This window comes from Natator depressus, chromosome 24, assembly GCF_965152275.1.
Source record: "Natator depressus isolate rNatDep1 chromosome 24, rNatDep2.hap1, whole genome shotgun sequence".
Taxonomy (NCBI): Eukaryota; Metazoa; Chordata; order Testudines; family Cheloniidae; genus Natator; species Natator depressus.
Genome location: NC_134257.1, coordinates 13,215,435 through 13,228,378, shown reverse-complemented (window position 1 = coordinate 13,228,378; position 12,944 = coordinate 13,215,435). Strand labels below are relative to the sequence as shown.

Below are 12,944 nucleotides of genomic sequence, written 5' to 3'. Positions count from 1 at the left end.
GCAGTGGACTTAGGGGGCAGGCAATGGCAGCTGTGGGTTGGGATCAAGGGGCCCTGGCAGAGCGGGGTAGGTTGTGGGGAGCCCAGGGCTGGGACAGGAGGGGGCTGTGGGTCAGGACTGAGGGGTACTGGCAGAGCTGGGGGGGGGGTGGCTGAGGCACCCCATGGCACAGATCTGACATGTCCTTACAGGGAGACATGTACTGGGCGGCCGTGTCCCAGAATGCACTACTCCCCACAGCTTATGGGGTTGGGGTCACCTACCTGGGGCCCTGCGGGGGGCTGGCGAGGCCATTCCTGCTCTGGCTGTCAGGGGCACCAGCTGGCAATGCAGGGGGCAGCGGCTCCTCATCTTCCTCCAGCTTGGGCCTCTTGGGGTGGGCACCAGCGACGGCAGAAACCCTCTTGGCACTGCTGGGGAGCTGGTGGGGGTGTGGCTGGGGTGGGGGGACAGGCAGGTGGAGCAGGCCTGAGTTGAGGGCCAGGCGCTGCAGCAGGCACGGCTGGGGCAGCCCCAGTGAGGGCGTGACCAGGGCTGAGGGGCCCAGGGTGAGCTGCCCCCCAGCACCTGGTGGCCGCAGCACATTCATCATGGGCACCATGCTGAGAACAGGCGTTCGGATGGTCCAGGTGGGCACTGGGCTCCTGGCCACGCCCAGCGGGGCTGCGGCACGGAAGATCACTGTGCCCAGGCTGGCTGGGGGCTGTGGGGGCAGAGCCGGGCCTGGCTTGGCGGGGGCACCCGGCCCCTCCAGGCTGCCCCCCGCCAACGCCTCCTCCCCGCCCTGCATCTTTACGAACACCTGCCCCAGCTTGTTGACCAGGATGACCTTGGAGCCAGGCTTGGGCGGGGCGGGCGCCTCGGGTCCCAGCACCCGGACGCCCGGGCTGCCTGGCACCCAGCCCAAGGCACGGGCCGGCTCGGGCACGGGGCCTGCCTCGCTGCCATTCACGCTGGGCTCCGGGGCCTTGCCCTCGCCCAGGTTCTTCAGCACAAAGTCCACGATTTCCGAGGGCAGGTCCTCGGGCGGGGGGGCGGGGCCAGCTGACCCCTGCTCCGCCCCTGGCTCCACCCGCTTGCCATTGGCACCCCGCCCCTCACCCTCCCCATCGTCCACCCCATCCAGCTGGTCGATGTGGGGTAGCGGTAGGTCCAGTGGGTACGGCGCCAGGTCCAGCTCCCGTGTCACCACCGTGCGGGGAAAGCGGAAGTAGCGTCCGGTCCCCCCAGCCCCTTCCTCCTCCTCGTCTTCGTCACTGGGGCCGGCCAGGGGCAGGCCAGGCGAGGAACAGGGCCCCCGCCCCTCACCCCCCACCTGGAAGGGCTCATCCAGCAGGCTGTCGTCGAACTCCAGGTCCGAGACGTTTAGCTCATCGAAGGCCAGTTCGGGGGGCACGCCGGGGGGTGAGGGGATCGCCGGGGGGGAGGTAGGTGGGCCGGACCTGACTGAGGTAGGGGGGTGCTGTGGGCTGCTCCCCGGGGGAGCGGCTCCTGCCCTGAGAGAGGTGGGGCCCGGCGGCCGAGTCCTGGTGGGGCGCGGGGGGGAGGGGGCCCGGCGCGGGGGCGGGGGTGGCGGCGGCGAGAGGGGGCTGTGGCGCCGGGGGCGGCGCAGTGGCGTGAAGTCCGGGTCGCCCACCGTCAGGATGTGGTGGGCCATGGACGACGTGCTGCCTGAGGGGGGAAAACGGGGGGTGAGATGCTGGCACCGGGTTTGGGGGGACCCCGCACACCCCTCCCAGGCAGGATCAGACCACCAGCCCCCAGAAAGTATCTCACAACCCCTGGCCCACAACACTGCCCCCAATCCCAAACCCCAAACAGTGCATCCCAGAACCCCCTAGGCCACAACTCCTCCCGCCACCACCCAACACACAGTGCTTGTTTCCCAGAATCCTTTGAGAGACCAGGCCACGAGCAGCAGCCCACCCTTCTCCCTCCCCACCATAGGGCTACCAGCCCTGCCCCCAGGGGGCACTTACCGGGTGACGGCAGCGGCCGGGAGGAGACCCCAGCCAGGGGCCGGCGCGTCGGCGAGTAGTTGGGCACTTTGATGCGAGCTCCAGCCAAGGAGCGGGGCACGGAAGTGGCGGCCGGCTCAGGGGGAGGCAGGGGCCCTGGGTTGCAGGAAGGCGAGTGGCACTCTGGTGCCAGCATGGCAGGCGCTGCGCCCGGGAGGTGCAGATCCCAGAGGTGAGCGTCTGAAATGGGAGCAAAAACAACATGCTAGGTAGAGCAAGGAGCCACCTACGGCACGGAGAGCCGACTGCACGGCCCTGGAGACAGCACCAGAACATGCACCTGGCACGGAAATGCAGCCACCTCTGGGGCAGGGCAGCAGGGGAACAGCCACACATAACACTGCACTTTGAGCTGAAAGGAGTCTCCCCTAGCTGCAGCAGCGGGTATTTTATCCTCTGCCAGGGTGAGAGGACAGCTCCCAGGCAGGACACAGGGGCTGGTGCACCAAGGACAGCCCCGCCCCCCAGGATGGGAGCCCCCACCCAGAACACGCCTGGCTTGTGCAGGGCCCACAAAGCCCCCTTGTATGGTGGCAGAGTGCCTCCCCCTTCAACCGGGTCAGCCCCCCACTCCACCCCTCACCTGCGGTAGGGCTGTGCACGATGGTCTGGTTCTCCTCCTGCCCCACCAGCGGGTCTGGCTCCTTCTGGTTCGGCTGGGGCCGGCACTCCAGGATTCGGCACTTGTACCAGCAGCGCCTCCGGGCATCTACCGTGCTCCAATACAGCCGAGTGCACCTGGCAGGAGAGGGCACAGCCCAGAGCCACCTGAGCTCTGGGACAGCACAAGCCAGAGACTCCACCCCTACCCCAAGCCCAGCCGCAGGTATCTGGCTAAAGCACCTCCCAGAAAGGTGGCCAGCCCAGGTCACTCCTTCCACAGGTTGCCCCTACCCCACCTGGTGCGGCCAGTGAGTGCAATGAGCCTGCCAGGGAACCGTCCCACGGGCTGGACGCCTGCGGCCAGACGGGTCTCGACATTGGCTCGGCACCGTATGCGTCCTTGCCACCTTTCCCTTGTGCTGGTAGTTCAACCCTCCCCGGCTGCTCTGGCATCGCCCCAGCCGCCCGCTTAGCCCCCCAAAGAGGGGCATGGGGGGCTGGAAATTGGGGTGGGGTACACAGGCAGCCCCAGGGCGGGGGGGTGGGGGTCATCCCTGTAGCGCACACACCGCAGGGCAGGGAGCCGGGGAAGCCCCGCGCCGGGGGTCAGATACTCACTGGTAGCCGACAGGGAAGAGGCGTCCTTCGCACTCCGACAGGTCCGTCAGCAGCCCCAGACTGTCTATCTTGATGGAACCTACAATAGGAGATGAGGTGAGGGCATCCGCATGCAACTATGGCCAGATGGGAGCTGGCACCCCTTGGAGGGGGAGGCCACATGCCCCATTCCCTGCCCGCCTCTTCCCCAGTCAGCCAGTCCTCCGCTCTGGGGCTGGATGAGAGCTGGCGCCCCCTAGAAGGGAGAAGCCCCCCCGCACTCACCGATCATCATGTTGACTGTGTCGGGTTCGAGGCCAACCATGAATTTCCTCTTGAAGCTGATGCCCTCGAAGTCCACGTAGACCCGGCGCAGCACGTCGAACCCGTCCTCGGTGACAATCTCCTGGAGCGGGTGGGGGTATGGGTCAGCAGCTGGGCAGTACCCCCTTGCCTGGGAGCACTTTAGCGGGGACCCCCCGTAAGGGCCAGCCTGGCCATAGGGACCCCCCAAACACACCATGGGGCCCCAGCCCTCAATCTCCAGGGGAGTAGCACCCCAAAGCCCAACCCGCCCGGCTCGCAGCCCCCACCCCCCCCGCAGGTGCATCCGGCATGGCCCCTCACCGTCCCATCCAGCAGGTCCGTGTGCTTCTGGCAGAAAACCTTCTTGTCCTCCTGGAAGGTGCAGCAGCGCAGGCGGGCGCACATGAAGTGGTAATTGCTGAGACAGGCCGACAGGCAGCAGCCCACGGTGGCGCCAGTGCGCTGGCAGTGCTCGCAGCGCTGGGGGCACAGCGGGGGTAAGGGGGCAGCGCTCGCAGCCTGGCCTGTGCCAGTGCAGAGGGCAAATAGCCGGCCTCAGGCACCCCCCACCACACCCCGGCCTCAGCCTGCCCCCACACTGGCCAACAGCAGCCCCACCCCCACAGGGGGAGACAGGCCCCGCCCCAGGCCCTCAGCCCTGCCCCCCACCAGGAGACAGGCCCCACCCCTGAAGGCTTCAGCCCCGCCCACCCCAACCCCCCAGTGGCAGACAGGCCCCACCACCCACCTCAATGGGAGAGTGGCAGTCCTTGCCCCAAAGGCAGACACACCCGCTCCCCCTGAGCCTCAGCCCCGCCCCCTCACTCAGCCGAGGCCGACCCCCCGCCTGCAGGGACCTGCCCCCTCACCATCTGGCGCCCCCGCACCACGGCAGCATGCACGTTCTTCAGGGACCCATCGTTCTCCTCAAAGACCTCGGCCGACCAGATGGCGCAGTTGACGTGGGTCCATTCATTCTGGCCGATGTACAGGAGCCGCCCTGCGTCCTGGGGAGGGGTGGAGAGCGAGAGGGACAGGGTCAGCATCACCATCACCAGCCAGAGGGGGAGCAAAGGGCAAAAAACTCCAGCAGTGACCTGGGACAGAACCAGGAGTCCTGGCTCCTAGCCCCCTCTGCTGTAACCATTAGCCCCCACTTCCCCCACCCTGAGCAGGGGACTGAACCCAGGTGTCCAAGCCCCACACTCCATGCTCCCCTGGAACCCCAGCAGCCCAAGGCCATGCATTTGGGGGCTGATGACTCACCCAAGCCCTGGCGCAGCCTTGGGGAGGGCCAGGCCTTACCTTGGACGGGGCGTCCCCATACTGGAGGCACAGGGCGCACTGACGCTTGTCCTCAGTGCCGCTGCCCAGCCCCTGCTTCGACAGCGCCACCTCCTGGCCCTTCCCACCTGCAGGGAGAGAGGGTGAGAGCTGCTGGGGGCAGAGACCCGATGGTGGTGATGGGGTGGGGGCGTAGGAGAGAGGTCTTAACAATGCACATGGAGAGTGACCACCAGCTTCCTTCCCCCATCGCCCCTACCAACTCAGCAGCTGGCCCAACTCCCAGCCCCCATTCCCCCAATCTAACCCACCAGACCTCACTCCCCTCCCAGAGCCAGGGACAGAACCCAGGAGTCCTCTCCCCCAACCACTCGCCCAACCCTGCCCTAACCACTAGACCCCACTTCCCTCCCAGAGACCGGGAGAACACAGTTCTGGCTCCCAGCTCCCTACTCTAACCCACCAGACCGCACTCCCCTCCCAGAGCAAGGGACAGAACCCAGGAGTCCTGGATCCCAGCCCCCCTGTACTCACAGGTGCCCATGGTTCCGGGTGCCAACTGGCCATTCTCTGTGGCGCTGGGCTCCTCGGGCCGGCGCCACTGGGCATACATGTGGTCGGAGGACGGGGGCAGCACAGCGTCAGGCAGCATGCCACTGCGGGGGGGGGGGGGCAGAGTAACAGCGTGAGGGCAGGGGAGCCGGGGCCCTGGGAGTCACCCCAAGCCCTCCCAGAACCCCCCAGTGTCCCTGCTGCCAGCTCCCCCCCCCACCTCCCAGTACTCACTTGGGGAGGCAGCTGCGCCGCTGCCAGCGCTTGGCGTCCTGCGCGTTGAACCAGCTGAACGAGCGCGCCATGAGCTGCAGGAGAGAGTCAAGTGGTGGGGGCTGCACCGGGGAACGCTTGCCACATCCACAGGGCCCCCCAGCCACCCCGCCCACTGCTGCTGCCCCCCAGCCACCGCCACGGGGGCCCAGCATCCGCCCCCAACCAGACCCACAGTGGGCCCAGCCAACCAGAATCCTGTCTCGCCCCCCATATGCAGCGCCCCCCGAGTGCCCTGGCACGCACACCATGCTTGCCCCTCATGCTCCCTGCGGTACCTCAATGTAGAGCGCCTTGGCAGAGGGACCGCCCTGCTCCTCCTCGAGGCCCTCATGCTCCTCCAGGTGCCGCAACAGGATGCCCACCACGTCCTCGCTGAACCCGTGCTGGGGGGAGAGCGACCGTGGGGGCAGAGCCTAACCACTGCCCCACCCTGCCCACTGCCCCCTCTGAGCCCCCCTGCACTGCTCTGTCCCCCACCTCCCTTGCCCATCCCTCATGCTCCATCTGTGCCCCACACGGCCTGCGGCCCCCTCACCACGGAGCTGTAGTGGCCCTGTTCGAAGAGCTTGCTGATGGTGCGCAGGTTGCAGGGTCGCCGGTGCACCTTCACGCCGTCATCTGGGCAGCACTGCAGGGAAATGGGGGTCAGCACCCAGGAAAGCCACAGGTCGCTGGTGGGGGAGGGTCTGCTCTCCCCAGAGTCTGTACCCTGCCCCCTCTGTGTTCCACTGTCCCAGACCAGGGTCTGTCCCCCCGCAGGCAGGGACTGATCCACCTGGCATGGGCCTTGTGTGCCTTACAGCCAGAAACGCCCCCACGATCAGCTCCCAGCCAGCTGCCAGGAGGGGGGGGCACCAGACAGTGTCACTGCAACAACATGGACTAACGGGGGCTAGGAGCCAGGACACCTGGGTTCTACCCCCAGCTGAGAGGAGTAAGGGCACTCATGGATTCCAGGGGGTGCTGGGAGCCAGGGGGCTGAGGTCTCTCCCAGCTGGGAGGGCTGTGGGAACTAGTGGGTTAGAGCGCAGGGAGAGGCCGAGAGCCAGGGGCCGAGGTCTCTTCTGGCTCCAGGGCACAGGGCTGTACCTGGGGGCACTGCAGCAGGGGCTGGGAGCCAGGGGGCGGGGTCTCTCCTGGCTCCGGGGCGCAGGGCCGTACCTGGGCGCACTGCAGCAGGGGCTCAGCGTGCTGGGAGGCCAGCATTCCCTGCAGCACGTTACGCAGCCCCTTGCGCAGCTCCGAGGTGAGGACATCCCGCCACTTGGCCCGGTCGCTGCCAGAGCAGGGCCGGCAGTTGTAGACCACGCTCTCTGGCAGGCTGGACAAGATCTCGTAGTCCTCGTCTGCGGAGAGAGCAGAGCAGGTCAGGCAGCCCCAGCCCCACGCAGCCTTCCACCCCGAAGGCAGGGGGTGCATGGGCCAGCCATGGCCAGTAAAGCAGGGCCAGGGCTAAGATGGCAGCCCAAGGCAAAAGGGGTGTGCTGCAGATACCGAAGGGACACACTAGGGGTGCTGTGCCAAAGGAGTCATGGCTCTCCCCAGCCAGCAGGGCCAGCCCTGAAGCCCCAGGGCAGCACTTGAGGGCACTGTGGGGGTTCTGTGCTGCAGGTGGGCATGGCTCTCCCCAGCTGGCAAGACCAGCACCAAAGCCCCAGGGCAGCACTAGGGGGCACTGTGCTGCAGGGGGCAGGGCTCTCCCCAGCTGGGAGGGCCAGCCCTGACACCCAGCGCAGCTCACTGGACAAGTCCCCAGACTGACCTGAGAGCCCCTCACATTTGGCATGAACCCAGTGCTCGCACTTGGCGCATTGCATCATCTTGCTCTCGTAGTCGTTGTCCTCGTAGCAGTGAGAGCAGATGGGGCAGTAGTTACCTGGGGAGCAGAGGGGTTAGTGCTGCACATGGGGCTGGCACCCCCAGAGGGAACAGGCCCCATTCCGAGCCAGTCCCCTGCCCTGGGGCCAGATGGGAGCCTGTGTCCCCTAGAGGGGAAAAGGCCCGCGCACCATTCCTTGCTGCCCCTATCCAGCCAGCCCCCAACCCTGGGGCCGGATGGGAGCTGGCGTCCCCTAAAGGAGAAAGGCCCCGCATCCCATTCCCCACCCCCCTGAGCCAGCCAGCCCCCCACCCTGGGGCTGGATGGGAGCCTGCATCCCATAGAGGAGAAAGGCCCTGCGCCCCATTCCCCACCACACACACACCTTTGTCATAGAGCAGGGAGCAGGGGGGGCAGAAGCTGTAATCATGGGACCACTCTGTGTCCCAGTTCTTCCCTGGGGCAGCCCCACAGCTCTTGCAGCGGATGCAGGCAGAGCAGATCTGGGGAGCCAACAAGAGCGTTAGTATGGGAGAAACCCCTCCCTCACAACCCCTCAACCCTGCCGATCCCAGGATAGACCCTGCCCCCTTCCTCCCCATGCTGGCATGGCCCTGCCCCTGTGCTCACCCAGCCCCTCTTCTTGCGAATGGGCTTGCTGGGGTAGTTGGGGCCCAGGCAGGCCGGGTGGTAGCAGTTGCGGCAGCGCTCACACTCCAGCAGTGGCTGTGACAGGGCAGAAAGGAGAAGGCAGGCGTGAGACACAGATGGATTCCCCCTGCCCCACCCCAGGATGGAGAGGGCTGAGATGCAGCTGCCTCAGGGTGAGGCCGAGGGCTGGTCACCCAGGGCCCCCTCACCCGGCACTGAGGCACAGCCCACTCTCGGGTGGGGCAGGTCACCCAGGGCCCCTCGCCCGGCACCCTCTGGGGTCGGGTGAGTAGCTGGTCACCCAGGGACCCCCCACCTGGCACTAAGACACAGTCCTGCTGGGAATTCCCAGCTGCTTGGCATTACCAGGTTTGGGCAGGAACGAAAGCTGAGCCCTAGTCACGCTGCCAACGTGGGTGATTTCGGGGAGCAGAATGGAATCACCCGAGGGGGACTAACGGACCGGACACTGGGGTTCACACCTGGCTTTTGGCGGCAAAGAACTGTACAGAACCCAGAGGACTCAGGAGGTGGGTGTACAGCGCAGGGGGAGGACGGACCTCAATGCTAGGCATTGGGGCCAGCCCCCCACCCCCGCTCCCTGCAGCACAGCGCCCCCTAGCGCCACACTAGGGCACAAGCTAACGCTGCCTAGCGGGAAGGGCCCCAACCTCCTGCCAGGGCACCTACCTTGGAGACCTTGTTCTTGCGCCCACACACGTGGCAGAACTTGCAGCGGCGACAGCACCAGTTCTCTTCCTGCTCCCGCTGCGGCTGCTCGTCCTCCTCCAGGCAGAACACGTGGAAGGGGTCGCAGCAAACCTGGCAGAACACCAGCTGGGGAGGGAACGGGCTGATGAGATGGCTCCGCCCAGAGCCAGGAGGGAACCCTGGAGTCCTGGCTCCCAGCTCCCCTGCCCCCAGAGCTGGGAGAGAACTCGATGTCTGGGCTCCCAGCCCTCCCCACAACCACTAGACTCCCCCCACCTCCAGAGCAGAAGGGGAACCCCCGTGTTTGGGCTCCCAGCACCCCCTGCCCCCAGAGCGGGGAGAGAACCCCGGCATCCGGGCCCCACGCTCTCACCTCATGGAAGCCCTTGCTGGCGCAGAGCAGGCACATGAGCTGGGCTGTGACAGGTCCAGAGGTCAGGATGCTGAGCCCCCCCATCAGCCACACATTCTCCAAGTCACAGTCCTCCTGCAAGAGATGGTGCCCACCCCACAGCTGTGAGCCTCTCGCCCTGGCCACAGACGGCTGGCTGGGACCATGGAGACAGACACAGGCTGGGGCCGCAGCCAGGGGCACAGAGCCATGCCACCCTCTGTTCCCACCCACCCCACAGGATCTTAAGTGGGCAGGCCAGAGGGGACCCTCACACCGTGGGGCACAGGCTGGAAATTCCTCAGCGGTGCCTCCCAGCTCAAAAGGGAAGCACGGGGACCAGCCTCCCCACCCCCAGTGCAGCCATTGGGCACACCTGACGGGTGGCAGGGAGTGGTGGGACACCTGAGGGAGGGGGTGGCAACCTGCCAGCCTCCAGAGGGGCCCGACCACCTCCACCCCCCTGCCAGCCCCTCCTCCAGCCCTGCCTGGCGGGGGAGCTCCAGCACCAGAAAGGGGCTTAATTCCTTTGCCCCACCACCCATGTGGGACTGAGCTGCCCTGTGTCCTCAGCACCTCAAGGGGAGGGGGCTGGAGGCTCACGCCGAGATGTGGAGCCAGTGCCGACACCCCTTCCGCAGCAGGGCCAAGTTGGGTGTGGATTCTACTCAACACTGGGGACCAGAGAGCGCTGCCCCCTCACCTTGAAGTCAACACGCAGACGGTGGACCCCGTCAGTGGATTTCTGCTTCCCGTTCCAGCCGTTGGGGAAGGAAGGGAACGAGCCAGAGGAGAGTGTGTCCTGGGGGGAGAAGGAAGTCAGTGGCAGGGAAGGCAGGGGACCTCCACCCTCTAGGGGGCATCAGCTCCCATCTGGCCCCAGGGCAGGGGACTGGCTGGCTCATGGGGGTAGGGAAGGGACACATGGCCTTTCCACTCCTGGGGGGGCGGGCTCTGATCCAGCCACAAAGCAGGAGAGTGGTTGGCTCAGAGGGCAGAAAACAGGACACGGGTCCTGGAACCAGCCAGTGAGAGCTGTGCCAGTCATGTGGAGGCCTGGATGGAACAAGGTGGGGTTCCCCATCCTGGCAGACCCCTGCCTGCCCACCCGTGACTAGCCATGATGGTGTTAGCACTGGGATCCCTGGGCCCCATGCAGGCTCCTCTCCCTCTGCTCTGGGCCTGGGTCCTTCCAGTGCTGGAGCATAGGTGCATCACACCCCATACACTGCTCACTCCATGCCTGGGGCCACCTCACCTTCTCCAGCCTCCTTCTCGCCTTGAGCTGCACGACGGGCTGCAGCGGCGTCCTCCGCGGCCGGCTCTGCTCCTCTGCCTCCATGGGGAGCAGGTCTGGAGGGGCAGAGAGACTGTTAGAGGGCCAGCAGCCCCAGCCCACCTGCTGGCAGGGCAACATCCCAGGCCCTGGCCCCTCTGCACCCCAGGCACCCAATACACAGGTGGGGGAGACAGCCCAGGGAAGCCAGCAACCTGTCACGGGGAGAGGGGAGCCGGCCGCCACGCAGTGGGGGGTGGGTGGGAGCCAGCTCAGGTGCAGGGGGGACGGAGGTCCCAGCAGAGCGGCTCACCCGAGTCGCGGGAGGGCTTCCTGCGGGGCGTGGTGGAGCCGGGCCGGGGCTCAGCATCCGAGTCATCCGTGGACTCGAAGATGTCGTAGGAGGGTCTCTGCTTGACGCAGCGCCGGGCCGACTTGCGCTGCAGCAGGGCCTCCTGCTCTGCTGTCTCTGTCGCCCCCAGCATCAGCTCCCAGGGCGCCGGGAACTCCTCCTGTGAGTCCTCCGAGTCCCGCGCCACCACCGGCTTCACCACCGTGCGACCTGTGGGCGGCCGAGAGTCACTGAAACACGGGGCCCATGGCACTGCTGGCCCCATCACTGTGTGACCTGCAGGCGCCAGCCCCACCGCAGGGTAGCCAAGAGACAGCCTCCACCATCCCCACAAACCACAGGGGGCAACCAAAACACAGACAGCCCCAGGTGCCATGGGAGCAGCTCAGAGACACAGACGGGTCCTACAGCCCCACCACCAGGCAACCTGCCAAGAGACACTGATACACAGCAATGCAGCAGCTGCCCCCCAGCCCGGCTCCTCTCAGTAGGTCGCAGACCCATCCGCCCCACTAAGCGCCACATACGCAGTGGCCTCCTGAACCGTCCCACTATGGCTTCTCGCAGCACCCACCTCCAGTCACCACAACCCACCAGCTCATGCCTGCCCCCCATGCTCCAGATCCACCCCCCCACATGGGACCAGGCACTCAAGTGAACACGGCATGCTGGGCTGGGGCCAGAGATCACACCCCACCCCACTGTGCTCTGCACACCCCTCACCCCAAACAGACCCAGATGCTGTAGGGATGGGCCCTGTGATCTGCAGACAGAGCACAGAGGGGGCAGGGGCCCCACATAGGGGAGGAGGGAGAGAAGGGGCAGGATAGAACGCAGGAGTCCTGGCTCCCAACCTAGTGCTGGAGCAGGTCTGGTTCTGTGAACAGCTTCCTCCCCTCCCCCATCCCATTGACACACACCCCAGGGCTCCCCTCCCGCCCCCCACACACCCAGCACCACAGACTCCACCCCACCCATTCCGTCTCTCCCCCCAGCCACATATGGCTCACGACCACACACACACACACACACACACCCCTCCCCCACATACATGCAGCGCCCCCCCATTCCACTCCCCCTCCCCAAGGGCTGGGACCTTTCCCCCACACACAGGCCTTGAGCCTTCCCCCACGGGCAGCAGCACAGAGCAGCCTGTCTGCCCCCCAGCTCAGGCCCCCGCCGCAGCCTCCTCCTGCCCCATCGTGCTGGCTGCAGAGCAGGGCCGGCTCTGGGTGAGCTGGGGGCCGGGAGGGGAGGACAAAGGACAGGGTGGTGGGGCTGGGCCGGTTTCCCTCCTCAGCCACAGGGCAGGTGGGGAGGGCTGGGCTACCCACAGCAGGAGGAGTTGGTGCAATGCCCACAGACCCTGCCTGAGCTTGGAGGCTGCCCCCTCCCGGGCAGGCCAGGTGTCTCACAGATGCAGCAGGCCCCTCCAATCTAAGCAGGCAAAGGGGGGTCCCAGCAGCACTGAGGAAAACATCCAGCTCTCCTCCAGTGCCCCCATCCATAGATCTCAAAGCACCCCACACAGTGGGGAAACTGGGGCACAGGGCGATGACAACTTACTCGCTCACCCAGCAAGCCAGTGGCAGAGCTGGGAACAGAGCAGAGGTCTCCTGCTTCCCAGCCCAGGGCTGTATCCGCTAGGCTGCGCTGCTTCCTCAAGCTCAGCAATCCCTGGCCTCAGAGCAAACACCCACTGGTGAGTTTCACCCTGGGCAGTTTCCCGGCCATTTCCCATCTCAGCAGCTATGCCATGGTGAAGACACGCAGCCCTGCTGGGCCCAGCAGTGCCACAGGGACTCATCCCTTGGCCGGGGCGCCCAGGGCCTTTCCCCCACAAGGACTGTGTGGGGCATGTGGACAGGTTAACCCTAACCCTTGCTGGCAAGGATGGCACATGAGTGGCCAGTAAGCTCTCTCACAACCTTAAGGAAGGTGCATCAACTTCTACACTACGTTAACCCTGAACCTTAATAACAATATGTGTCAACCTTGCTGTGTTCACTCTGAAACCTAACAACTCCATTATAAATGAACAACACTACTAGACTGGCAACCTCGGGTTGTGTTAACCCTGAGACTTAACTACTACCCCACAATTGTTG

General features: G+C 66.0%; 1 protein-coding gene across 1 annotated transcript in view; it reads right to left on the bottom strand.

Moving 5' to 3' along the window:
• The window catches only part of KMT2B (lysine methyltransferase 2B), a 34,652-nt gene that overhangs the window by 3,794 nt on the left and 17,914 nt on the right, over positions 1-12,944 (bottom strand). Inside the window, exons 8-28 of the mRNA XM_074939021.1 lie at positions 10,798-11,046; positions 10,467-10,561; positions 9,912-10,010; positions 9,191-9,304; positions 8,797-8,943; positions 8,086-8,181; positions 7,841-7,958; positions 7,399-7,512; positions 6,798-6,982; positions 6,172-6,264; positions 5,912-6,019; positions 5,595-5,668; positions 5,343-5,464; positions 4,830-4,936; positions 4,394-4,531; positions 3,846-4,004; positions 3,504-3,624; positions 3,240-3,318; positions 2,602-2,756; positions 1,980-2,198; positions 264-1,671 (exon numbers count right to left, since the gene is read on the bottom strand). Coding sequence (XP_074795122.1) covers positions 264-1,671; positions 1,980-2,198; positions 2,602-2,756; positions 3,240-3,318; positions 3,504-3,624; positions 3,846-4,004; positions 4,394-4,531; positions 4,830-4,936; positions 5,343-5,464; positions 5,595-5,668; positions 5,912-6,019; positions 6,172-6,264; positions 6,798-6,982; positions 7,399-7,512; positions 7,841-7,958; positions 8,086-8,181; positions 8,797-8,943; positions 9,191-9,304; positions 9,912-10,010; positions 10,467-10,561; positions 10,798-11,046 — 4,000 coding nt within the window. The remainder of the gene's footprint in view (positions 1-263; positions 1,672-1,979; positions 2,199-2,601; positions 2,757-3,239; positions 3,319-3,503; positions 3,625-3,845; positions 4,005-4,393; positions 4,532-4,829; positions 4,937-5,342; positions 5,465-5,594; positions 5,669-5,911; positions 6,020-6,171; positions 6,265-6,797; positions 6,983-7,398; positions 7,513-7,840; positions 7,959-8,085; positions 8,182-8,796; positions 8,944-9,190; positions 9,305-9,911; positions 10,011-10,466; positions 10,562-10,797; positions 11,047-12,944) is intronic.